Source organism: Cupressus sempervirens, chromosome 5 (assembly GCF_028749045.1).
Source record: "Cupressus sempervirens isolate cs-2001-9-10 chromosome 5, ASM2874904v1, whole genome shotgun sequence".
NCBI classification, from domain to species: Eukaryota; Viridiplantae; Streptophyta; class Pinopsida; order Cupressales; family Cupressaceae; genus Cupressus; species Cupressus sempervirens.
The window spans coordinates 841859332-841886228 of record NC_143122.1 but is presented as its reverse complement, the minus strand read 5'-3'; the positions used below and the strand labels follow the sequence as shown (position 1 = coordinate 841886228).

At 34.8% G+C, this 26897-nt stretch overlaps 1 protein-coding gene across 5 annotated transcripts in view; it reads right to left on the bottom strand.

Annotated features, from left to right (window-relative positions):
* Window positions 1–26897, bottom strand: part of LOC149558498 (ureide permease 4-like) — a 224754-nt gene that overhangs the window by 136920 nt on the left and 60937 nt on the right. For all 5 annotated transcript variants that reach the window (XM_089832729.1, XM_089832728.1, XM_089832726.1 and 2 more), the window contains one exon: window positions 20652–20898. In XM_089832729.1, the coding sequence (XP_089688855.1) occupies window positions 20652–20888 (237 nt within the window). In that variant the 5' untranslated portion in view covers window positions 20889–20898. The remainder of the gene's footprint in view (window positions 1–20651; window positions 20899–26897) is intronic.

Genomic DNA, 26897 nt, shown 5'->3' with positions numbered 1-26897 from the left:
AGGTTTATTTACTCCAGGACCAATTTAGAGTTTCATTCAAGCATAACCCTTGTGAATATTGTTTTCAAGTTATTGGCATAAACTCTGCTGGATAAAGAACCTATAACTTTATTTCTTTTTGTTTAAAAGAAAGTGGCGACTCTATATTTTGATCAACATTTGTTTAATTTTAAAGTGTATGTGGGGTAGAAGATCAGTTAATCCCCAACCTAAGATACTTAAACAATTAACTTTTGATAAGAAACCAATAAATAAGAAAGGAAAAAATAAAAAGGCAAACATGTTTTATACAAGGCATAGAAATTTTCAGGAAAGAGCCAACAAACAACCTGAAGTATGTGAATCAAGTCATAATAGCCCAGAAAAGGAAGAAGAAAATCCATTCTTCCACATTCCTAGGATTGATGAAGAGCCTCAATGTGAAATAACCCGTATAGAAGATGATGATGAACAGGAACAAATAATGCAGTGGGACATGATAATAAAGAAAATGGCTTAAACTACGAATGGTAATAGCGCAATATTAGCAAAAACATTAAAAATACAGCCAGATGATATCCTAGCAAAAATAGGAATATCAAAAGACCTTATTACTTCCCCGCCTAAAGCTTGTAATGAACAAAGGTCAAATAGATGGAGGTAAGAAAAATCGGAACAAAATACCCACCTAAGTACAACCCACCTCACAGAAAGAATTTGGAAGCACAATATGCTACTAGTCATGATAATCCGCTCTATGAGAACAAAAGAGAGAGAAATCAAGATAATAATTTTAATCGACATAATAATCAGCAAGCATGGAGCAATGGACAAAATAATAGAGGAATTCAGCAAAATGGTGGGAATACTAGGCAACCTCATGGGGTAAATCAGAATAAAAATAATCAAAACATCCAAGGATATGCGGCGCAAAATCAAGGCAATAAAAATCAAGTGATGAGGCAACCTATGGCAATTGAACGCTATAGACAACTTGATTTCAATGGGATTCAAGGATATCCGAATCCTATTTCAAATGATTTAAGGAATGCCATCCCAAAATTTTTAGGAAATGGAACTAAATCAGCTGAAAGACATGTTATTAACCTAAAAAATGTGATTGAAGATTTTGAAGAAGATCATGAAGATGTGTTCATGAAATTGTTTGTTCAATCGTTAACCGATGACGCTGCGGAATGGTATAGAAGTTTGCCAAATAGATCAATTTTTGGCTGGTGTAATTTTGCAAATCAATTTATTGAGCAATTCGAGGATCACAATGATACATCTTTCGCGTCAGATGAATTAACAAGCATTAAAAAGAACTCAAATGAATTAGTGTCAAAGTTCAACAAAAGGTTTAATAAAGTCCTCAACAGAATTCCAAAGGAAACTAGGCTAGTGGATTCATTCCTAGTTGATTTTTACTTAAATGTCTTCGATAGTAAAACTCACTATGAAATTAGATCTCATAGACCTTCTTCGCTGCCCCAAGCTTTCAAAGTTGCCATGACTATTGAAAATGATAGGAAGGTAGCAGGAAGAGTTAATAAGAGGGATGATCCAAAACTGTATAATCCAAAAAACCCTAAGAAGGACGAACTTAAAGAAATAATGGATATGCTGAAGGAGATAAAAGTCAAACAAAGCCGAAATGAGAGGCCATCCTTTAATAGAAATGACAGAGTAAGATTGCATGATATGCCTTACAATACAAACTGGAAAGATGGAAAACCAGAAAGACCGAGTCATGCTAAAGATACACCTGATCCTTTGAAGAAAGTGAATATTGTTGATGATGGACCATGGTGTGATGCTTGCAGGCTGCCCCACGATCCTAATCATTGTATTGTTGCACAAGCTATTTTTGAAGAAGAAAATCAGGAAAGTGAAGAAAAACCAATAGTCAACACAATAACATCTGAGCCACTATGGAGAAGAGATGAAGACGACTCTGCGGATGAAGACCAAAAGGCTGATTGTTATTACAGGGGCTCTAACCAGCAACGAGGCACCCAACAAGTCTTTTCAGAGGGGAAGATAATCCTACCTTTCGCAGATTAACACCAGAAGAAAGAAGATCCTATACTATTGCAGTAGTTGAGCACGCTATGCATACGTACCAAAGAAGGAATAAAGATAATAATGTTGATCAAGGAAGTCCCGCTGATATATTTGCGAGAAATGAACAACAAACTGAAGCATCTAAGAAACTTGGTAATCAAACCCAAGCGAAACAAAAGGAAGGTAATCAATCTTATAGGATGACCAAGCAACCAGTCGTGCAAACTAATCGTAAGAAAATATTTGATTGTCATAGTTTTATGAGTCGTGCTTTATCTCAGTTAAAAATTGATGTGCCGCTAATGGAGATGATGAAATTTTCTGATTACATGGACGAGACTGTGAAGATATTGTCTAGTGTGCAAGATATAAACAATAAGGATGATGTTAAAAATAATGAAGAAACACCTATTGTGTATTTAAGAACAGCATTAAATAAAAGGTCAAATCAAGTGGACCCGTTCTATTCAACCCTATTGATAAACAATAAATTGGTAAAAAATTGTATGATTGATTCTGGCACAGCAGTCAATATTATGTCTGCTGATGTAATGAAGGAAATAGGTCTTAAAGTTGATACTCCTTTTGGAAAATGTTATGCCATGGATAATAGATCTGTACCTGTAGTTGGAATCATTAAAAATGTTGAATTTCGTTTTCCATCATTTCTGCATATATCATACAAAACTGACATTATAGTAGTTGAAATATCAGCAAGTTATGGTATGTTGTTATCTAGGCAATGGTCAAATTTGGTTGGAGGTCATGTGCAATTAGATCTATCTTATGCTACCATACCTGTGGGAGGTAAAGAAATCCAAATCAAAAGGGAACCCCAGTCATACTATTTGGTTGAAGATTACATTCCGGATCACGAGGTTAACTTTTGCCATTCAGACATGGACAACTTCCAGGTAAGCATAACTAAACCTACTTCCAAGATTGTGGGTCCAGTTTCAATTTATGTAAAAGAAAATTGTAATGATATTTGGAAAATGTTTTTTGATGGCGCATGTAGTAAGGAAGGGAATGGGGCTAGCGTTGTTTTTGTTTCGCCGTCAGGTAAGACTTTTAAATTTTCTTTCTTACTAAATTTTGAATGTACTAATAACATTGCTGAATACGAGGCGTTAATTATTGGTGTTGATATTGCAAAAGCATATGGGATTAAAATGCTCGCTATCTTAGGGGATTCGGATTTAATTGTTTCACAGATTAGGCATAAATTTTCAACTAGGAACCCAAGGTTAAAACAATACCAAAATTATGTATGGGATTTACTAGATTTTTTTGATGCTTTTTCGATTAAATGGATCGATAGATCAATTAATTACCTAGCTGATATAATGGCTAACTTAGCTGTTAGGCAAATAGATATCCCATTTGATGAGGTTATTCAGGTTGAAATGAAAAGCAGACCTTCAATACCAGACAATGTTCAAAACTGGCAAGTTTTGGAGGACGATAAGGATATCATTAAATTTTTGACTTGTCAGGAAGATTATGAAAATCAATTCATTGATTGGAATGGGTGCATAGAAGAAAAAGACAGTAAGGAAACATTGTTTGGAAAGGAAATAATGCAATGAAAAACTAATAAAATACCAAAGGGTCTAGTTGCTTTAGAACAAATTTTTCATGAAAAGGAAAGTCCAAAGAATAGCAAATCTACTAAGATCCAGAATGAAATTGACGAAATAAATTTGGGAAGTGAAAATTCTCCCAAAAGGGTTTACATAGGGAAGAAATTGTCATAAAAAATAAGGGCTGACCTAATTTCTTTAAGAAAATATAGGCACATCTTCACTTGGAGTTATGACGAGCTTAAAGCATATAGAGAAGATTTGTTTCAGCATGAAATACCTTTAAAACCTGATGCCAAACCATTTAGACAAAGACAACGTCCAATTAATCCTACCTTAGCTCCAAAGATGAAAGACAAACTCATTAAATTAAGAGATGCTGGAATTATAAAACCTATAAGGCACTCCACATGGGTTTCGAATTTAGTCCCAGTAAGAAAAAAGAATGGAGATATACGGTTATGCATAGATTTCAGAAACTTGAATATATCTTCCCTTACAAACAATTATGCATTACCTAACATGGAAATTTTATTACAAAAGGTAACCGGTAATGAATTACTATCTATGATGGACAGATTCTCAGGTTATAATCAAGTCAAAGTTAAAGAATTTGAACAATATAAGACTGCTTTTACGACACCTTGGGGTATCTATGTCTATGCTAGGATACCTTTTGGGCTAACAAATGCGGGACCTACCTTTCGAAGGGCGGTGGATATTGCTTTTGATGGATTAATTGACTTAATCATGGTTGTTTACCAGGATGACCTTACCGCTTATTCAAAGAAAGCAGAAGACCTTTGTAAGCACTTAGAGAAGATTTTTGTAAGGGCCCTTGAATTTGGAATCTCTTTGAATCCTAAAAAATGTCAATTCGGGGTAACTAAAGGAAAATTGTTAGGTCATATCGTCTCTAAGGAAGGGGTAAGAATTGATCCTGAAAGGGTAGCGGCCATTGATAATATTCAGATACCTAAAACAACTAAGGTAATCCAGTCTTTCTTCAAGCAAATCAATTTTGTGAGAAGGTTCATTTCTAATTTTGCTGAAATTGTTAAACCTATTTCTAAGATGCTTAAGAAAGGTGCTAAAATTGCTTGGGATAGTGAGGCTGTAGGGGCATTCGCTAAGATAAAGAAAACTATAAAAGAAGCCCCGGTTCTGAAATCTCCTGACTTTAAGAAGCCATTCCAATTATTTTCATTTGCTTCTTACCATACCATAGCCGTAGTTATGTTACAAAAGAACGATGAGGGATATGAACAACCAATTGCGTTCTTTAGCAAGAGCTTACAAGCCACTGAATTAAATTATGACACAAATGAAAAACAGGCTTATGCTCTTGTTAAGGCGGTGAAATCTTTCCGACCTTATTTAGTAGGAGCTGAAGTTATTGCCTATGTGCCAAATACTGCCATTAAGGACATATTTAGACAATCTAAAACTACTGGGAGAGGATGTCGTTGGATAAATCAAATCCAAGAATTCAATATAGATATTCAGATTACAAAATTAGTTAGAGGGCAGGGATTGGCTAAGCTTATGGCAGAGTCAAATTTGGAAGCTGTACAAGTTAACCAAGTTGATGGTGATCAAAATGTTAGCATTGAGATGTGCCCTTGGTATTCAGATATAGTGTATTATTTGCAGCATACTAAATGTAGAGATAATTTGAATGAAAATCAGAAAAGGACTATTAAGTTATAAGCTGCAAAATATGTTTTAATTCAGAGTGATTTGTATTGGAAAAATCAAGATGGGATTCTATTGTTTTGTTTAGATATTGCGCAATCAGAGGTTATTCTCAAGGAAATGCATGAAGGGGTTTGCAAGGGTCATTTTTCAGCAAGGACTACAGCACATAAGACATTGCGAGCAAGTTACTATTGGCCTCAACTTTTCAAGGATTGCCATGCCTATATTCGAAAATGCAAAGATTGTCAGAAATTCTCCGGTAAATTAAAGTATGATGGCGCTCTCCCACTAAAGACAATGCAAGCGGAAGAACCTTTCCAAATGTGGGGGATTGATTTTCTAGGAGAAATTAGTGAAAAGTCAAGTGGTGGACATAGCTGGATTTTAGTAGCCACCGATTACTTTACCAAATGGGTAGAAGCTATACCTAATCGACAGTCAACAAGTGGTTATTAAGTTTCTTACTGAAAACATCTTGACTAGATTAGGAGTTCCTCAAAAAATCATAGCAGATAATGGTATGTGTTTTAGGTCTAATGAATTTGCTGAGTTTTGCAGAAAATATGGCATTGTAGTTTCATATTCATTTCCATATCACCCCCAGGGTAATGGACAAGCGGAGTTTAGCAACAAAAACATCCTGAAGACCATCAGAAGAATGCTAGATAATAACAAACGCACCCGGGATTCAAAGCTGAATTTGGTGTTATGGGCGGACAGAATCACGGTAAAGAAATCAACAGGTTTCTCTCCTTTTAATCTAGTATACGGAAAAGAGGCCAAACTTCCCTTGAATAACTTGTTACCTGTTTACAAATTTGTTACCGAAGAACAATTAGAAGATTTCAATTTTATGGAAAATAGGCTAAATGCTTTGATTGAGCTAGATGAGGTCAGAAGGTTAGCACAGGAGCAAAATATAAGTAAACAGCAACAGGTCAAGTTCCTTCACGACAAGAAATCTTCTAAGCGATCTTTTAAGGCAGGTGATTGGGTCTTGAAATGGAACGCTAAGGATCAGGACAAAGGAAAGCACGGTCTGCTCCTCCAGAGACAACTGAAATCTCGCTATACCCACAAGGGGTATACGTCCCCAGCAAGAGCCATTGATGGGACTCTAAAATTTGGAAAACTTTAGAAATCCAAATACCATGGACAAAATAGAATTTCCAATTCTTATTCACTACTTGTACTCAACCAGTATGTTTCAAGTAATAAAAATCATGAGGCAAGGAGAGTGGCAAATAGATTATTTTACTTGTTCATTCTTCCAAATGTTTTGTGGATGTGGCAAGGTGTGTTAGTCGTTCTTCATCTTCTGTTAATGGATGGACTCGAGTAATCTTTGAAAAAATCTTTTGGTCGACACTCCGAGTTATCTGTTGAACTTACAAAAAGTTCTAAAATAATACTTGTTCGAGGAACAGATTTATCGGATTGATCATTATCCGACGAATGAACTTGCTGAAAATCTTTTCTAAAGTTTTTCAATCTTGTATTTGAACCCTTGTGGTCAAGGCAGTGTACAAAAAATGTACAAATCATTTTTTCAGAGGACTTTGAAATAGTCTTGGACAGAGCTTCCAATGAGCGTATATCTGACCTGATGGAGCTATCTACCTAAAAAATTAACAATAATGATCGAAGTAATTTGAATCTTCACTGTGCAACAAGAGTATACAAGGAAACTACATATCAACTGGATTTTACATGATTAGCAGGGGTCTATATGTATTGTTCTGCAGTCTAAAAGTCAAGTATACCATGGCTTTCAAAATAGATCTCAGATGTATTTTATTCATACTAAAATTAATGATGCCTAAAATGAATAGACAACTCATGCTTAATAATGTTTGTACATGACTTACATGGCAACAAGAGGCATGGGAAATCAAATCTAAACTCAAAGTTTCCTTACATTTTCCTGTCGATCATCTTCCTAATTGGTTTTCATTCTCAATATCCAAAGAGTGATTACCTTTAAAGGCAAAGCTTTATTTAATGAAGCGATGTTTGTTTCGAAAACAGTGAAGAAAAGACAGTCAATCAAAGAGATATACTATCATCATTAAAGGCTGTTCTACAAATACTTGTAAACATTCTACAGCCCCTGTTTGAGATAGCAGTCCTACTACATGAAATTACGATAAGTATGACAGTGGAATATTAATAGGAAAAAGTTTTTTATCAGATGAAGTGGATTTGTCACAGGTATAATATGAAGTTTAGGCAGATGTATCAATCAGAATCTTACAGGTTTCAGAAATTGACATTCAGCAAAAATATAATTAAACATGTAAGTGTTGACATCTGGAAGAAATACGATGTTCCTGGGAATTAAGAGTTGACAATGACACCGAATATTGAAGTTATTGGGTGCAGTAATATGCAGCGATAATCACACAGAATCCAATCACCGCAGACAAAACTAAAGATGGCAATTGCTTGAGAGTATAAGAGAGATTTCCATCACAACAATGGCATACAATCGGGTTGGAATGTGACTAATTTAATATATATATCTCATCAATGAGAGAGTATAGATATTGAACAAGTATGATAGTAGTGTCTTCAGCGACTACAGAAATAATGATAATCATCTTCTATAACCTTTTGATCATTGGAATTATTGTTACCTGATGAAATTAGCAGCATCATATTAATGTGAATTGAAGGAGCCTGGATATCATGACTGTTGGAGGGGTCACTATGACTCAATCCCAGGGCTACTAGCAGAAAATGATCGAGATCTGAATCCAAAACAATCGTATAAGCATGTCAATAGAACACCAATAAGGAGTAGAGAACATTTGAAGGTCTGGGGATGTGCGCAATGGGATGAAAATTTATCGAGCATACAGGATGAGAGTTGGGCACATTTGAGGGATATATATTAAATATTGTTTGAGAATAGAGAAGGAAATCGGGCGCATGCCGGAAGTGTTTTCTTTGCTGTGGAAGTCTAGAGGTCCTCATGCACAGAGAAGACGCCCGCAGGGATTCATATCAAACGGATTATTTGTGATACATATCTAATGTTTGTTCATTTTTGTTGCAGGTAGATGAGGATTCGTGTGGAGTAATGGACGCATGGCATTCGCACAAGCTGCCAAAAACATGTTCTAGCAGATGTTCACGAAATGATGGATGGATCAGGAGATTAAGGCGAAATATCAAGGCCTGTGAAGATGTAATCATGAGGAAAAAACAAACGCCGGAGTTTATTAGCTTGGACGGAATGCCTTTGCTCGAATTTTAATGGTTTGATTAGCACTCGGTTATTGTGAGAAGTCAGTATTTTTTTTTTTTAAATTTAAAAATGGTCGATCAGTCATTAGTTATGAAGAGTTGTGTCAGTTAAGTATGAATCTTCATAAAAAGACATAACCTTTCAAAATATGACTCTTTGTAGTCTATATATATGTGAAATGTCAATCAAGTAAAGTTTCATATAAAATAAAAAAGAAACTTGTCATTATTCGGCAGATGCATTACTGAAGTTCTTATCTTTTTAAGGAGAAGCTAAAGTTACGAACTGGGCAAAGAAGATTGTAAAAAAATTTAGCATTTTGTAGATCAAACTGTGCTGAATAGAGCATCAGATGATTGAGTGTCTTCAGCACAATTTGTTCAACAATTAAATCAATAAGAAATTCTTTTTATTTTGGAGTTGGAATATATAGAACTCGGCCTTTATGGTTTTGCTATCCGTTTGTTTCTAATTTATCAATTTGATAAGTACATTAAATTGTTTGTTGTTATTCAAATTTGATCAATACAAATAGTGTAGGATATAATTTCAATCCTATTGTTTGTAGCTATTGTGTCCGCATAATGATTAAATCATAATAGACTAGTCTGAATATGTTACAATGTGGCAATTTGTGACATCAAATTGATTAAGTTATTAACAAATACTTTATCATCAAATACTATAAAGTTGTATATAAGGAATATATGTTTGACTCTATCACCCAATTAGAATTCAACACTGATCATAAACTTGCTCATTAATCTTGAATTCAATGTTGGCATATCTTTATCCTTTTTCTTTGAAGATTTGATTTCATATAGTAATTTGTTTTAACTTTCTTATTTCAGCATACAATTCTTGTAAATTTTGAAGTTATTAATCGCAATTTGAAGTCTTCCTTGATGCTTGCCAATTAAGGAGTTTATTTGATTGCTGTAATCCGCTATAAATCATCTTGGAATTGAGTTTTGCCATCTAAGATTTAGGTAAATAGGCCTTGGTCTAGTGGAACCAAAAGCACAGAGGATTTAATCCTGTCACGTTGGCCAAAATCAGTTAGATACCCAGCATCGAGCAGGCAAGGCTCATAGGTTTCTAACCAGTGATTTTGATAACCAACAGGTATAAAAGTAAAAAGGTAGATATAGAAAGCTATAGGGGAGAAAGCGAGACATAGAGAGGGAGAGAGAGAGAGATACAAAATAAATATATAATTAAGCAAAAAATATAAATGAATATACAATAATAAGTAAAGGTATATCATGATGATTATTGCACTCCTCACAATTGTGGAACATAAGAGTGAGACCTCACAATGTTAAGATTATGCCTTAACTCTAATATTCACAAATATGATAGATCTTGTCTTATTTTGTTTAAATAATCATAAAATAAGCGGGTTCTCAAATATTATAACATAGTTGTCAGCTAAATAATTATGAAATAAGTAGTTTTCAAATTTTATAAAATGGATGTTGGCTAAATATTTTTTAATAACTATTATTAATATTTTTAAGTTGAATTACTAGATATTTTTTGCTCTTTTGAAATAATTTGATTATTTTATTCAAATATTAAATGATTAACAATCATGCAAGTAAAATAATTTCATACTTCATTATGTTTTTCTTAAAGAGGGATAAACACTTTTGAACAGGTGAAGTCGCAATCTTGGACCGATAAACAATCATAAATTCACAAGAATATAGGACACAAGCACCCATTTTAAAATCATTAGAGATCTAAGATAAACAACATGGCTATAAGATTATTCATGAGAGACCAAAGGCGATGCAAGATTAACCGGAGAGAGTCCTAGCATTGTTTTGTTGTTGTCTATATAATGTTCTAATCTTAACAAAAAAAATATTATCACAATCATGTATTTAATGTTTAATGACATTTTTGGCATGCTTGTAGTCCTACAGATAGGTGTACAAGTTACAAGGAATGTATCATGGAGAGTACCAAGCAAAGTAGATGAAGTATGACTCAAGTTTTACAATGAATTTAAGTCTTGGTCGATTTAACATTGGTAAGTTTTATAGGAGCCATTGGTTATTTGTTAATGAACATACATTTAGATATTCTCATTGTAAAAAAAAATCCCATAGTTGTGAAGTATTTGACTTTACACCAAGGGTTTCTCAGTGGGGCATTACATCTGTGGTGAACCTTATCCATATTTAAATATTAAATGATAGAACCCAACCTTCGTGGTAAGAGCAAAAACCACAAGTTAATAGAACTCAACTTTAGTGGTGAGAGCAAAAACCACAAGTTAATCGTCAAACATGCCAATGCCAGCTTCAAAATTTATTATATAAAATAGTTAAAATAATTTATTTATTTTTTAAATTACTCCAATATTTAATAATAGTTTATTTTAAATATTTGCCACATTTATAATCGAATACACAAATATGTAAATTGTTTCATATCATTGTAACCGATATTAAATTTGAATAAATTTATATTAATGTATTCTATAAATCTATGTCAAAAAAGTATTTAAAAATACAATCTTTATGCACCTAAATTTTCAATATTAAAATCAATATTTAGAAACTATGATATATATCTTTACCTAAAATGAAATATTTTTTAATTTTATTTAATTTGAAATATTTTTAAAATAGAATCCAATTTATGTTTAACCTATTAATTCAACTCACATTTCATACATGACACCTCAACCTAAATAGAATAAAAAATAATTTATATTGATTCCTTCAATAAAACAACTTTGACCAAGCAAAACTTATCCTAAAAGAAGAAATATTTTAATGGCAAAATATTCGGCACATGGAAAGGATAAAACGAGTTTTAATAGAAATGAAGGTTTTGAGAATCTTTAAATCAATACCTACACCCATGAATTGTCATGTCCCCTCTTAAGCTCTATCTAGTAATGACATGAGAGTTAGCCTATTATGAAGCCTCTTAGACTAGCAGTGGTGATCAGGGACTCAATCAGGATTTTCAGTGTCCGTATTTGGTATTTCAGGTAGTAGAAGATCAATTGAGAGCAGTTCCTTGATTTTAGGAGGCAGTTCCTTGATTTTTGGAAATAGACAGAACATCACTGACGAGGATAAAATAGAATTGATAAGGACTCTCATCAATACTATGGCAAATAAACAAAGAGGAAATAGACAGAACACCACTGACGAGGATGAAATAGAATTGATGAGGACTATCATCAATACTCAGCCTATAATAGTCTAGACACTTGAGAGGTTACAGGGAAATTTGAAGCGGATGGAGTTGGATAGGCGAAGAGGCGAGCAGGGATGCAACAGATCTGTGTCAATTGCTGGAAGTCATAGATTTCATGCATCAATTGGGAGCTCCCTTCATTCCCAAAGATAGGAACGACCTCATATACCTGCTACAAATAGAGCCTTGCTTCCACAGTTTTTACCTGGTGAGTGGCCAGCAGAAATTGATCCACTCGAGATGGGATTCCAGAAATCCCTCGTGGCAGCCACAGTTGAGTGGAGAGATCTACCCCTAGAGGTTAGGGATGTTTTCCCTCTTCCCCAGTATTGTTCACAGCACAGGGATACTGCCAGGTTCAGAGGAGACAAAGGCAATAGGCCACAGAAGAACAACGATCTTAGTAGAGCTACTAGGAAGATTTCATTGGCTACTTATGATGGGACTAGTGATTCGAGTGCACGAGCTAAGTCCCAACAAATCTGCTCTCAGCACTACGGTTTGCATCCTCCGTGAGGAATGCTCTTCTAGAGAAAAACCTAATGCTAAGAGCAAATTTGTTGGGACGTAACCCTCAACAAGATCAGATTCGAAGGTTCTTATGCATACAGTTTGATCAAGGCAAGGGATCGATTTCTAGTATTGCAATCACACTTTGCAGGTAGTGGATTTTTGAGAAAGGCGGCCACTTTGGTTTAGCCTGGCATTTCTTTATAGCAGCTCACATGAGGAATTCTGGAGTGTTTATTTGCTGCAAATTGGAGTTGTTTTATTGCAACATTTTGGGCTTTATCATTTGAACTTGTTTGGCTGTAGCTGGATTCCATTTTCAGCTGGTGTCAACGTTGTTTGAAGTACATAATAGGTACTATTCTGAAATAAATTAGACTCTGTCGGTATGGTTTTAGAATCATTTCCAGATTAGTATGTATTGTTGCATATAATTTATATCACTTTTATTTTATCAGTTACTATTATTTATTCATTGTAATACCTATATTCTGAAAAATACAAAAAGAATCAACATTCTTCTTCAACTTTTGTCTAGCTCTATAAGATCAAAGAAAAATCTACAAGAAAATATAATTTATATAATTAAACATTATAGCAGCAACAAAGCAAATATCCATTTCGAATATTTCATGGATCGCTAAACAAAATGACCCATCCTGCAAGGCTTCACCAAAAGTGGTTAAAATGTTTTAAATATTAATTGATTACCATTGTATATAGCTATCTTTTATGAGGATTAGGGATAATCATTGCTTGCAACTTGCAGAGGCGAAAATTGAATCCACCAATGCTACGGTCTCCTCTCCTAAAATATTGTTATTTAACATTATCATCGGCATTAGTTTTAATATTTTTATTTTCTGTCATTTCTTTTCACTAAAGTAGTGAAGGGGGAACACGTTTCTACCACTTTCAATGGAACTGGTAGAAGCCTAGTCAAACCAGCCATAAGAACTATGGGTATAGAAAAAACTAAATGGAAAAAAAATTGAAGAATGAATGCTCCGGAATCTTGGATTATTTTGATAGTCTTGCTTCTCTATGTAAGATTGTCTGGCATTGGATGAAACGATCAGCTCCTCACTTTCAAATAATAAATGCCTTTAGCATAAATATCTTCTTGGATGAAAAACAAAATGGCTAGACTTCTTAGCACCCAAAAAGGGGAGTTTGTCTTCCCAAAACATTCCACGGTGGAGGAACATGGTGGGAGATATTGGCGTCATATTATATAAGTGGAGAGGACAATTCCAATAGTGCAGATTGTGGATTTGAATTGCAGATTTTTTGATAGAGTAGAATTTCATTGTAATGAGAGAAGCCCATCTTGTTGTTGTACTATAATTTCTGAATATTGTATTTTTAGCCAATAGGTTATTATACAACAAATTCTAACTATAAAATGTAATGTCTCGCTCACGAAAAAAACATGGTAGAAACTTGTCAGCCCAAGAAAAATAGATATGAAACTAGGTTATAAGTTTGACCCACTTTATCATTTATATTGTCTTCTTTTCTACAAATCTTAAGGCAATCAGATCTAGGGAGAGCACTTTTGGGTGAAGCTCATGATATGGGACAAAGGTAGCATGGAAACTGTCAGGAACTCTGGAGGTAAGTTTGACAAAGGCCAGTCGATCAATGAAATTTCACTCATGCTTGGTCTATTGGACAGCTCACTTGCAATGCATCTCCTGCTTAGATTGGTAAAATAGGCGATGGATTTCAACTAAGGACCATCTAACGCCAAATTTTCAAGTACATCTCTTGCCAGATGATTTTTTGAAAGCCCTTTCATTATGATTCCGCCCAAAGTATTTAGGTTCTTAAGAAAAATTTATGGGATTTACAAACTCTAGTTGAAATCTTAGCTCAATTGGATGAGATACGGAAAGAAAATATGTTTGTAACCAAATTTAGGATGCAAAATAAAAGCAATTCATGTCCTAGATGCAGAAAATATATTGCAGCATGGATCATGACTTTTTTGATCATTTCGACTGGTTGGCGAGCATTCTCCAAAGCTTCTCCTGGATGAGGAACATCAACCAACTTGTCCATTAACATATTCTTTTGATGCTTCCGAAACCTACATCCCTTTGTTCCACAGGTTCATGCGCTCTATCCTACTCCCCAAATCCCCCTCATTTGTCTACACTTTTCTTTGAGCCCCTTCTTAATTTCCATCCTTCATAAACTCTTCTTTGGACTCCCAAAATAATCCCCATTCTCTAAAGAATCCTCCTTACCCTGATCACTTCCATTTCTCTCAAGAGATGAATTCCGAGTGAGCATTGGAATTGCTGTCGAAAGAGAGTGGAAGTTGATCTTTAAATTGTTGGAATTCATGAACATCATGTCCTTTCCTAATCAATTCCCAATTTTTTGATTGGGGCAAAACTTTAAAATCCATCAGTATTACATCTTGAAATAACGCGCCGCAAGCAATTTAATGGTGAAACTAGAGAACAATAGGTATCTTATGAAAAAAGTAAAAACTACAATTTTATTAACCTCAAAAATAGTATAATGTTGCAGCACCTATTGGTCCGAGGAAGAACAAACGACAATTCTTCAAGGGAATTGACCTCCTAACTTCAACAAGACGGTAAGTGTAAATCTGATTAAGGGGTTTCATTGAACAAGTAAGCAACTAAAAAAATAATTTAAAAGTCAAAAGTATACGTCGGGTGTACGGACTAATATTCAAAGCATACAATAATACTTTGACTGGGAAAAACATGAACTAGCCTAACTATATAGACATTACGAAATATATAAATGTGCAAAATGTATAAATCTTCAATATTAAATTGTGATTATTTAATCGTTCAGTAGGTCGATGAGTTAGGAGTGAGCTGTTTGGTTTATAGTATTAAATCGGTTTTTGTGGAGTATATTGTTTGATATTTTACAATCTCTTTTACAAAAAAAATTGAAATGTTTTAATTGGTAATATTATTATTTTCCTGTGATTCTATTTAGAGAAATATTGGTAGTTTGTTGCCCAACAAATCATGTAAAGCATTTATGAGCAATGATAAGATTAATTTGAATTTTCTTGTTTTAATGTTAAATCAAATCAAAACATTGAGTCAACAAGAAAAAAAAAAGATAATTGTAAAATTTTATTGTGAAAAATGGAAATATCTCAAAGATAGTAATTTCACATTTGAAAATAAAATAAAATCTAAACAAGAATAATAAATTTATAGTTAATAAATCAATTTAAATATTTATTAATATTATAAACAGTTAAAAGTAAACTATGATTTTTTCTTGTCATGGATATTGAATTAAAGCAGTAACAATTTATTAAAAAGCTAAAATTGTCCATGAGCAATTTGATACTAAAAAATTACTTCTAATAAACCATTAGGTTTGGAATAGTATTTTTATGATTTTATAAATTTTAATTACTATGCTCATTTATACTTACTGTATAGATATACTACTATCAGCGTAATTGTTGCATCATCTTTTGATGCAAATGCTAGTTTTATTTTCTTTAAAAAAATAGAAATGAATGATTTATCCTCCTGAGGTATTTTGTGTGAACCTATGTTGTTGTGATATGTGAAAGCTTGGCGGAGGGGCCCTCCATCAAGTTGAATATAAAAGGAATCCAATGGGCAAACAATCATATAATGATAACAATATAATGAATTGAGCCATTTTGCAGGAGAATGTTAAAAATTTACCAAAATAAAAAAAGATTATGTAGTACATAATGTGGACCAAGATATCACAAAGACATCAATTGCTAGAAGCAAAAAGCCAATATCAACATGATTGATGTAGGGCTAAAGAATGAAGCATTTATAATGTCCCCTTTCTAGCATTCATAGAATGATGTTGTCGTTAGCCTATTTCCCATGGTCCCGTAGGCTAACCAGGACATTAAAGGGACTTAGAGGCCATTTGGCCTAGACAATTCCAGTTGCAGGTCTTTCTGAGGGGTTTTGAGGCAACTTTGGGCATACTTACTATTTATAGTAAGTCATCTTGGATATGGTCGGACATCCAGTGGCAACGGTATGTCGATGGTAATTGTTTAAAATCGGCAAGAAGACTTGTTTATCATTGATAAGATTTGTTATGCATTGATAAAGCTATTTTATAAAGTTAAATTTAAATATTTAACTTTATTAATGCATAGACTATAGTTTGTGGGAAATATTTAAATTAAAAGAGTCCCCTTTATTTTATAACACATTGGAGACATAAGTTACATAAAGGGAGTGATGTTTTATCCCACATTGAGAAAATGAAGGATTGAGCTCTTGTGAGAACACTATAAAAGAAAGGGAAGGGCTTCTTTTTAGTATGCTTGGAAATATCAAAGAAATTGGGAAATTTGTTGGAGATTATGTCTCAATAGTTTGGAGGACGAAATCCCTTCAAGCTAGAAATCTTGACGCCATTGAAAGATATGGTCTTGAGATTCAACATAGTAGCAGTCCGAAAAAGCGGAACCGAAAAAGCAGGCTGAAAAAAGCGGGTACGAAAAAGTTGTCCGAAAAAAGCGGAACCGAAAAAGCACACTGAAAAAGCGGGTACGAAAAAGCAGGCCGAAAAAGCAGTTCGAAAAAAGCAAAGTAAAAGGGCCAACATAGAAGAAAATTATTACAGCCATCTACAACCAGGTTCTTTGTTAGTATTGTTTTTTAGGGTGTTATAAGCTTTCAGCTGTAAGTGTGCATTATACCAGCATTATCATTTTGTAATCCATGTAAATGCCAAAGTCTTGGCCATATTTCATGAGCATTGTAATTTTCATTGCAATTAAGAAGATAATAGTTGCTGGTGCAATTTAAACAATTTAATATCATTATTTATCAGCTAGTTAGTTTGCATACCAACTGTTTGTAAAAATGCCAGTTGGCTGTAGGCGTTCATTTCTCATGCTTAGATCATATATATGCACTGAATATTGTCAAAATTAGTAGCACACTCATGTTAGGTCATTGTGTAGTCCATTGTAGTCTTCTAGCACAAGATTCTCATTGATGCAAATTGAAGAAAAAGTCATTTGAAGCTAGCTGAAATACTATATCAGTCATACGTCCCTTGCATGTGAATTGTTTGATGAAATTCCTTGAGCTTTCATCAGCATTTTTTGAGGGCAGATTTGAGGAGGGTCATTACAGTGGTATCAGAGCTTGCTTGCAAAGTGTTTGACGAAATGTCAAACAACTGAAGTATAAAGGTTTTTGGTGTTTGAAGCAGTTATAACCTATTGGAGTTATTACAGTGGTATCAGAGCTTGCTTGCAAAGTGTTCGACGAAATGTCAAACAACTGAAGTATAAAGATTTTTGGTGTTTGAAGCAGTTATAACCTATTGGGGTTATTACAGCATTAGCCAATACCCAACCACAAAAGGTAGTAATATACCCGAACCCTCATACAAAAATAAAAATCTTTGGAAACTAGAGAAGAACTAGAACAATTTATGCCAAAGAAATGGCAATGTTGTAACTAGCAAGAAAGTATTTCCACAAGGTCATGACTGAATAAAAACATTACAAGAAAGGAGCTAGAAGCTACCATACCAGTCAAGATGGTTGGTTTATTGTAAGGATCCTAGAACGAAGGATTGTGATTGTAAGAGAAGAAAAGATAGTCCAAGAGAAGGAGCAAATATAATAGAAGAACCTCAAGTACATGGTGACCAAGTGATAAATCCTATGCTACTATTTATGAACTTAGAGAAGAAACCCGCAATGGTGCATATGGAGATTCAAACTTCACAAATACAATCATTGGCAAAGAATTCAATATGAACACACCCCCTAAAGAAACCAAAAAAGGGTCTAGGCATGTCAACCATCTAGCCACCAATTTTTTTATTAGTAGGTACAGATCCACAAAGACTAAAGGTATCTATCCACTTGCATAGTGATGTGATAATTTACAATAGTTTGATTGTCAATTATATTGCATTACCACATGACTACGTCTAGTGTGAACAAGCTTATCATTTAACAAAAGGTAAAGTAGTAGTTGACATTTGTATAAGAGTTCAGCATTCAAGTCATGGTAAACCTAGAAAGTCTCACTCAACAACCGATCACTTGTCACAAGTCACATTAGGAGAAGCAATGATTGGAATCATACAATAAATTTCAAGATACTAGTCTTTTTTGAGTCACACCACCCAAATGCCACCATGAAATTCTTTGTGAAATGCCTGTAAGGAGTCTTCATATAAAATTTCCATTGAGGAATATGAAAGTTTAAGTTAGAAAACAAGAATGATGCAACTAAAGACCTCACCATATTTTGAGACTCAATGTGATGATTGAGTATGCCCTTCACATAGTTCCAAAACTTTACAAAGGAAGATAATAAACACCATTCAAGCATAAAGGGATCATTTAGGAAAGGCTTTTAGTAGCTGTATGTGGCTTACACCACTTCACAATGCAAGGAAAATTATTGACAGACGATGAAAAACTATAGCAAAAGGATATCATGTCTCTACATTTGATGCTAGTAATGTTACCTCCAAAATCGGTGAAATCAAGGGAATCAGTCTGCATTAGAACATTCTAATGCACAATAAGAAGATATCGCTATATCATTGTGGCTACCAGGCATTTGAAAAAGAGAGTATTTAGAGCATTTTCAGGTAATTCAGCACCAATGACAACTAGGTCTCTCTATCAATCTATAAGCATATAATTACTAGGTTTGGTTGTCTCTCTCAAACAATCAGAGACAACGAGCTCTAACATTTAATATAAGTCCACGGATCAATCACTAAAACAAAATTTCATATCGATCAAAAGCTAGCCAACTATAAAAGTTATTTGATAAGGTCTTAGTGAATATCTTGCATCAAATATGGAACTGAAATTGAGGATTGAGTGAACAAAATATTGGAGTTTTTATACAATGTCCTACAAGGTCAATAATGACCATTGCCACTTTCACTGCATGCAAGGTAAAAACACCCTGGTACTTAAGAAGACAGTTATTCCAAGTCTCTTTGTAATGAGGAAAGTCAATGAAAGAAGCAAAGGATATGAGTTGCCCATTATGGGAAGAGGTTCATTCACAAAATCAACAGATGTGATTTCAAGTTTGAAAGTCAAGCTAGGCCACTTTAGAGCAATTGAGATTATGTAATCATCAATTATTTGATGTTCAGGATGATGATGGATATTCCACATTATTAGACTTAAGCACCTTGGATTGAAGGTACAACACAATATGCCCCAGAAATTAGACGACGACCAACCATAACAAGAGGTAGAGACAAAGGATTGAGATATTGATCTACAAGCTGTTTAGATGATTTGCTTACAAGTTTTGGTGGTGGCAAATCAGCTCAGAAAAATTGCATCCACTCTAAAGAAGTATTATGCAAAGAAGTGAAGCAAACACCACTACTAAAGTGCATGCAAGTTTGGGGTGTAAAACCAAACAAATGTCAACACGGGAGATGATAATAAGGTGATCCAAGGTCCCTAATTAGATCCTAATGAGTTAGAAGGTGGAAGTTTTTTGTGCAGCAACTTCTGACAAAGAACCAAAGGATGATGATTTTCTTAAAACTCTTTTAGCAGAATTAGAGGAGCTTGATGAGAACTCGGACTAGATCAATCTATTTACCATTTGAAGAAATTCAATTTCAATCCCAAAACCAAGGTATTCATATTGGTTGTGATTATGATGACTGTTTGTCTAGGAAAAGAATCATAATCCAGTCCTGAAGCAGTAACAACTCTTGGAACAGAGTTGATTATGTTGGATACCTGTTATTTAATTCCAGAGGGTTAATTTTAATTTTTCAGATACAGCAAACTATGGCACAAAGACATTTTAGCCTGTTGTAAATAAATCCTTATGCTGCTCTTGTTACCTGTCAGCTGGCTTAGGAAGCCATTTCTCTTTAGTGTATGTTTTAAATTGTCCTCCTCTCTCATAATTGAGTTGCAAGAGAAAACATGTTTATTAACTTCACTTGGCTTCCAAGTCATTTCTTGTAGAGCCAAATCTCCATTTTCTGCATTCTACTATCAATAACAAGTGAAATGCACCGATGTCCTATGTTGTTCCAGTAAAAAATAAACTGAAAACTCAAGCATTATTAGACCTAGAGGTATCTAAATAAAAGTTTTCTCTCTTTGATGTGAACCACAGTCACATGGCTTAATATGTAAATGTGTAGATATTGAAAGAAGAGTTTGTCAAATTATGCAACTCTTAAGCCCTGTTCCCAAACTAAATGCATAACTTTCTATGGAAAATCAAAATCAACATAAAAAGGGAATTCCACAAAGTCAATAGAGAGATAAGCTTAGCTGAACAACAAAGAAGAATGTATTTCCGTACTTGTTGTAACTGGGTGATGAAGTTAGGCATGTCTGGAGTTTCCTCTCCAAATTGTCCTAGGAATAATGCAAACACAGACCCAACAATGAAATTCATCACAGCATAATCAAGGTATGTGTGTTGTGGCAGCCTTCCCCGTCGCTCCAAGATATTAAAATATACAGGCCATGAGCCCAGGCAAAATAGAGATAGAAGCATCAGTATGATTGCCAAAGGCATGTCTTCAACTATAATCATCTTGCTAAACCTGCCATACCAATCATATAAACTGAGCATCAGTGCCCTTGAAGCATATATTATGATGACTTCAGAGTGATATATGAGCTAGGAAGTGAAGCAAATTTTTCATTCACCACATTTCATATTCCTAAATATAGCCATGGGAGGAAAGGAAAACCAAAACACAGTATGAATAAAACCATATATTATAAATAATTTGCAAATCTTGTTATTCACGCAAAAAAAATGGGAGATTTGTGTTGTATTGAAGAAATGGTCTAGTTGAGAAAAAAGACAAACTTTTTGCAGATATGTCACTTAAAAACAAGTCCTCCTAACTTGATTGCAATAGCCAAGAATGAAACCAGATTAACCAATAGTATCACGAAACAGACCATGTTTTATGAATATGAATATCTTCAAATGGTTCCACAATAAACAGAGCCCCCCAACCCACTTTGTTTCAGAATCCTGCAGCAAGTGCAAATCTTGCATAAAGTAAGATACATAACAACAAGTCTTGCATAAAGTATGATACTAATCAAATTTGGGCATTTCAAAATACGAAGGAAAAGGTATATGTGGCATTAATATATCAAAACTATAATGTCCCCACTTTAGCAGGTCCCAGTAGCAGGGCTTGGTCAGCTCTTCATTGCAATGCTCGTGAGATGACTGATTGACTTGAGGGTCTCAGTTAATAGACTTGCTATTTATAGCAAGTCAATTATGGGCATTTACTATTTTTAGCAGTACAATGGAGGCACCTAGTGTTTGGCTTCATCGGCATTTCATGGGGTCAATTTATGGAGTTCATGTTATAAGTTGTTTATTAAGTCACTCTTAATAAATAACTTTATCATTTAAGAGTGTGTGCAAGAAGCATCTTAAGTGAAAACTGTATTAAATAAGCCACACTTCATTTTGTGTTATAAAAGAGACTTCATAGAGAAAAAAAAATTCATTCTCTTGGCTATTGATTTTATTACTTTGTGAGGTTGTTGAAGGGTTTCAACAAGGGTTTCTTGAGGACTGATTGCTCTATGATTGCACTTTGAATCACTGAAATATTGTGGTGAAGTGTGCTCCGATTATCTGGTAATCATTTCTAATTAATCTGATCACAATTTTGGTGTTGTATACCAAAGTTGTTCATTATTTGCTGCAAGTCGATGAAGGTTTCTTGGCGCTTCATTTGCCCTCCAAGTCTGCTGCAAACTGTGGTTTTTGGAGGTTGATTGGCTGTTGTTTTTGGGTGTCTATTGGCCTGCATTTACATTCATCTTAGGTGGCCAGAAATTGATGTATGACAGAGGTGTTTGGTTGCCATATTCAGGCATCCATAGCCTGCTGCTATTAGACGCCATTGTTGGGCGTTTTAATAAGGTTGTCGTCACCTATATGTAGTAGCATCTGAAGTGGGAATGTGCTGGCATTTATTGTCTTGATTGGGTGCCTAAATACCTCTACAAACAATGGCACATTCTTGTTAATTCAGCTCCTAGTTTGGAGTCACAACTCCTTGAGTCTGCTGCAGCTAATATGGATGCCAATAATTTTCAGGTTCCTGAGTTTTTATTGCAATTACATGATAATAGATGGTAATAAATTGCAAGTCTTTAGTTCTATACTGACATTGTACTGTCATTGTAAATGGTTGCAAGATTGCACTATAAGTGTTTGTAGAAATGCCTAGTGGTTGTAGGTGCTCGTTGGGATGCGTGGCAAGTGTTTGTCTCAATCTCTTAGTTTTAATAGTTAATTTCAGTCATGTATATGTTTGTGAAAGGTCTGAAACAGCCAGTGTATCATTTTTATAACAACCTTGCATTATCAAAAGCATTCACTAACTTTATTTGCAGCCTACTGTTGGTTTGTGGTGACTGATCAAGAAAGTACTATACATACTTCATAAATTCTTTGCAACTCGGGGCATCGCCCTAGGAAAAAGAAATTGGGCCCTATTTTATCAGGATTTTGGGCCGACATGTAATTATTAATTATAATCCTAAAGCGGTAAAAATACTTGTATAAAAGGGCTTAGGGTTAGGGATTGTTTCATAAAGTGATGCGAAAATTGGTTCTTGCTGCGGTATTGAGCTGTAAGAGATTACAGATTGTAATCAGGTTGTAATCACTGGATCATAATAATATTGGACTTGTTGTTTGGTGGACGTAGCCTAGGGACTGGGTGAACCACGTTAAATCTTGGGCTCTTGTGTTCTTTTCTATGTGATCTATTTGTTGTGAGGTTTTCACACCATCGCCCCAAAATTTTTGGGGACCCCCTTTTTCCTAATCGCCTGGGCAAATTTTTGGATTGTCCAACAATTTTGAATTTTGAAAATTTTGAGCCTTGGACACCTTCAGGGCCAGTGGGGAGAAGGTTAGATTTATTTTCACCCGGTTTCAACTTGATCTTCTAGAGCTATCAATTTTGTCCTTAGGCCGAATAATTTTCTAATTTAATTTCAACTTGGCAAGATAAAGTTGTGAATTTTGTACTTAGACGTTTTCTTTTGAAATTTTGGTTTTAACTCTGTAAATTTGGATAATTTTCAAAAGAGAAATTTTTTAAACTTAAGTTTTTGGAAAATCTCAATTCTTTGGTGAAATTTTTTTAATTTTGTTGAAATGAGGAAAATTGCAAAAAATTGATTTTTTAGTTCTAAATGCAATTTTAATTTTATTTTTATTTTTTTTTACCTTGGCAAAATTGATTTGGTAGAAAATTGCAAAAATTGACTTTAATTGGATTAATTTGCCTTGAAAACTTTTAAATTTTTAATGAATTTAGTAATTTAATATTGAAAAATGGCTTTTGGTTAGCCAAAATCCAAATTTAATGACGTATTAATTACTAAACCCTCATTAAATGGAAATATTTAACAACCTCAAGGCCATTTAATTTCGTTTTGCAATTGGAGCTAATTGGTAAATTTAAAAGTGCAATTTTCTTTTGGCAAAATTAATTTTTTTTTAGCTAAGTATTTAATTGTGGGCCTTGAATTTAATTTTTGTTTTTTGTTTTCTCCTAGACCATGTAGGCCAGCTTTATGGAGAAAGAAAATTGGCTATAAAGGTAGTCTCCTCCCCATTTCATTTTCACAAATCATTTCTTCCTCTCCATGTGGGCGAATTTTGTGGAGGGGCGGATTTTTTCTAGATTTGGGCAAATTTTGTGGAGGCGAATTTAGTGGAGGGCAGTTTTTTGCATGCTTGGGCAATTTTTGCTTGCATTTCTCCATTTTCAGACCTTGGCGATTTTTCTTGTGGGCAGATTTTTGCATATTTTGGTGGTTTTCTCCTCCATTTGTGGGCTGTGATTTGTGCCCTAGGTAGCATTTTAGGCAGATTTCAAACTTCATGCATGGGCGAATTTGAGACAAAGGCAAAATCTTCCATTCTTAGCATTTTATTGAGACAGATCTGATTATGATTTATGAGCAATTCATGGTGAAGGTCTGATTTTTTTCTACTTAGGACTACATTTTTATACCAGATTTTGGCAATTTTGTTGGGAGAAGAGATACATATGAAAGCTTGATTTTTGCATAGAAGGCAAGTGTTGGATAGTTTTAGGAGTGTAAATTTCTATTTGCAAAGGGATTTGAACTACTTGAAAGTCATATCCTAGGTTCCGAACAGTCGTTGTAAGTTTATCGGTTAAGGTGAATTTTCATCATCTAAAGTTGCAAAGAGTGCTTAAGCTGACATCCATCTTTCGTTCTAGTCTAAGGATTGCTCCGCTTGGTTCTTCTTGCCTTTTGATCCACCACTCTACCATCCCATAATAGGGCGACGAGCATGGAGGATGATAGTGCAAATAAGAATCCCAAGCGGGCGAACACTAAGAAAGACAAAGAGAATATGATGCCCAATACTTCCTTCTTGAAAATGAAGAGAATAATTGACACCAATATCTGTATAGTGAACATGATACGGATGAGGGACAGACTGAAGGAAGGACAATCCCCTTTGGCAAAAAGGATTTACAAGAGTGGAATTGTATACGCAACGGCCTTTCCTCCCACATTGCCTTGTCCAGAATTGATTATGGAATGTGCATCCAGATTTGATCTAAACAGTAATTCCATCATTTTTGATGAAGGGAAGAGAGTGTTGGCCAGCATTGGCGAACAAGCAATTGAAGAAACATTTAACATTCCCTAGTACAAGGGCACGACGATTGTAATGATAGATCAAGCAACTAAATCATTTCAAGATAACCAAGAGGCCTATTACACGCATCTAAAGCAGAACTAGATATGCAGGGGAAGAAAAGGAGTTAACAGATCATCAAGGCTTACAGTGGCACTTGATTTTGAGGATATTAGAGAAGAGGATGTCAGTGAAACAGATTTTGGATCGAGATTGGATGAGTTGGGAAAGGTTGCTATCAAGAAAAAGCATTGGGCACCCTTTCCTCTCTCAATGCTTTTATTGGACTTGAGAAAGAATATGAGAAGGATCACGAAAGGATACTACAAGCAACAAATTGCATGGCGAAGTCAGCGGAACTTAGGGCAAAGCACACATCCTGTCCTCCTATGGGAGAAGTTAATGAAAGGCTAGCTAAGTTCATTGCCTTAGCTAAGAAAATGAAAGAAAAGGGAAGATTTATATTAGAAGATCATTTGATGTAAGCCCAAGTGGCAATTTCCCTTTCTTCTAGAATAGGACAAGTGTCTATTTCTGATTGGCCACCATTTTGGTGCCTTCTCATTGGTTGCCACTTTTTGCACTTTTTTCATTGGTCCATTGATGAGGTGGCATCTTCTCATTGGCCAATGGGGTGGCAACCCTAATTAGGGTTTTGAGGATCCAATCTGGATTGTTGATCTTGTTTTGATCTCCACCGTCCATTGTATTTCTGGCCCCTATAAAAGGCCATTTGCTCTCATTTGTAAAGGGTCGGAGAAATTGTTGCGAAGATAATACCAAAATGCTCTCTTTTTCATTGTTGCGATTGGCATGTTGATCAAGAACATTGGGTGTTATTGCATGTTTTCTACTTCCACTTAGTTAGATTTCATTTCAAGTTGTTTAAGTTGTTCAAGTGAAAGTAAAGTAGGTGGATAGTTGTATGGTAGCATTGGTAAATGTTTAATAGGGATGAATACTAGGCCACTAGCATCCTAGCGGCTGGTTTGGAAGCTTTGTGTGGTAAACTAGTTTATTTTTCCTTCGAATCATTACACCTGTGGAAGTGAGGCCACCGGTCAGCTCTCATTAGGTTCGATCCCCGTCCATTTGCTAACCTTCCATTCATAGGAGTAGGAGTAGAATAGTGAGTAGTTGGGTAGTCGAAGCTTAGAGAAGCAAGTTAGAGGAGTAAGTTAAGTATTAGAACACATCCATTCACCTTTCACAACTATCGCTATCCCATCAACATCATTACTGGCAGACACATCCCCCATCACCACCACCATCAACATTATCTGCCTCCGCACATTTCACAAACCAAGTCGTCATCTCCATCATTCCACCAAAGTCCAAGTCATCCTCGAATGAATAGCGTAAGGCCGCCTACGTGATTACCAGCGAATCACATCGATAAAACTGAGCGAGTATCCAATGGTGTAAGGAACATTGGAGCTATTGCTTATGTCTTCATAAGTAATAACTTTTCAAGAGAGGAGTTGCATGTTTGATATCCCATATTGAATATTCAAATCCTAATATGTTATGTAAGTGATACAAAACTTGCATCAACACTATTATTTTCTGATATTGGTTATATTTACATGTAATTGTTATTTCTGTCTGTGGTTTATTCCTAACACCTACAAACTTAAAGAACACAATCTGAAAATAAAGTACAGTGAGATAAAGCTTGCATACAAAGTGTTTGATGAAATGTCAAACGTCTGAATAGTAAAGAAAATTAGTGTTTGTCAAAGTTAGAACCAGCAAGGGTCTTTACACTGGTATCAAGGCGGTTTCATCTCGTCCTATGCGTTAGGCAAAGATTTATTATCTTGGTTTTGTTGTATGTTATTTGTGTGACCAGCACTCTTGTACTCA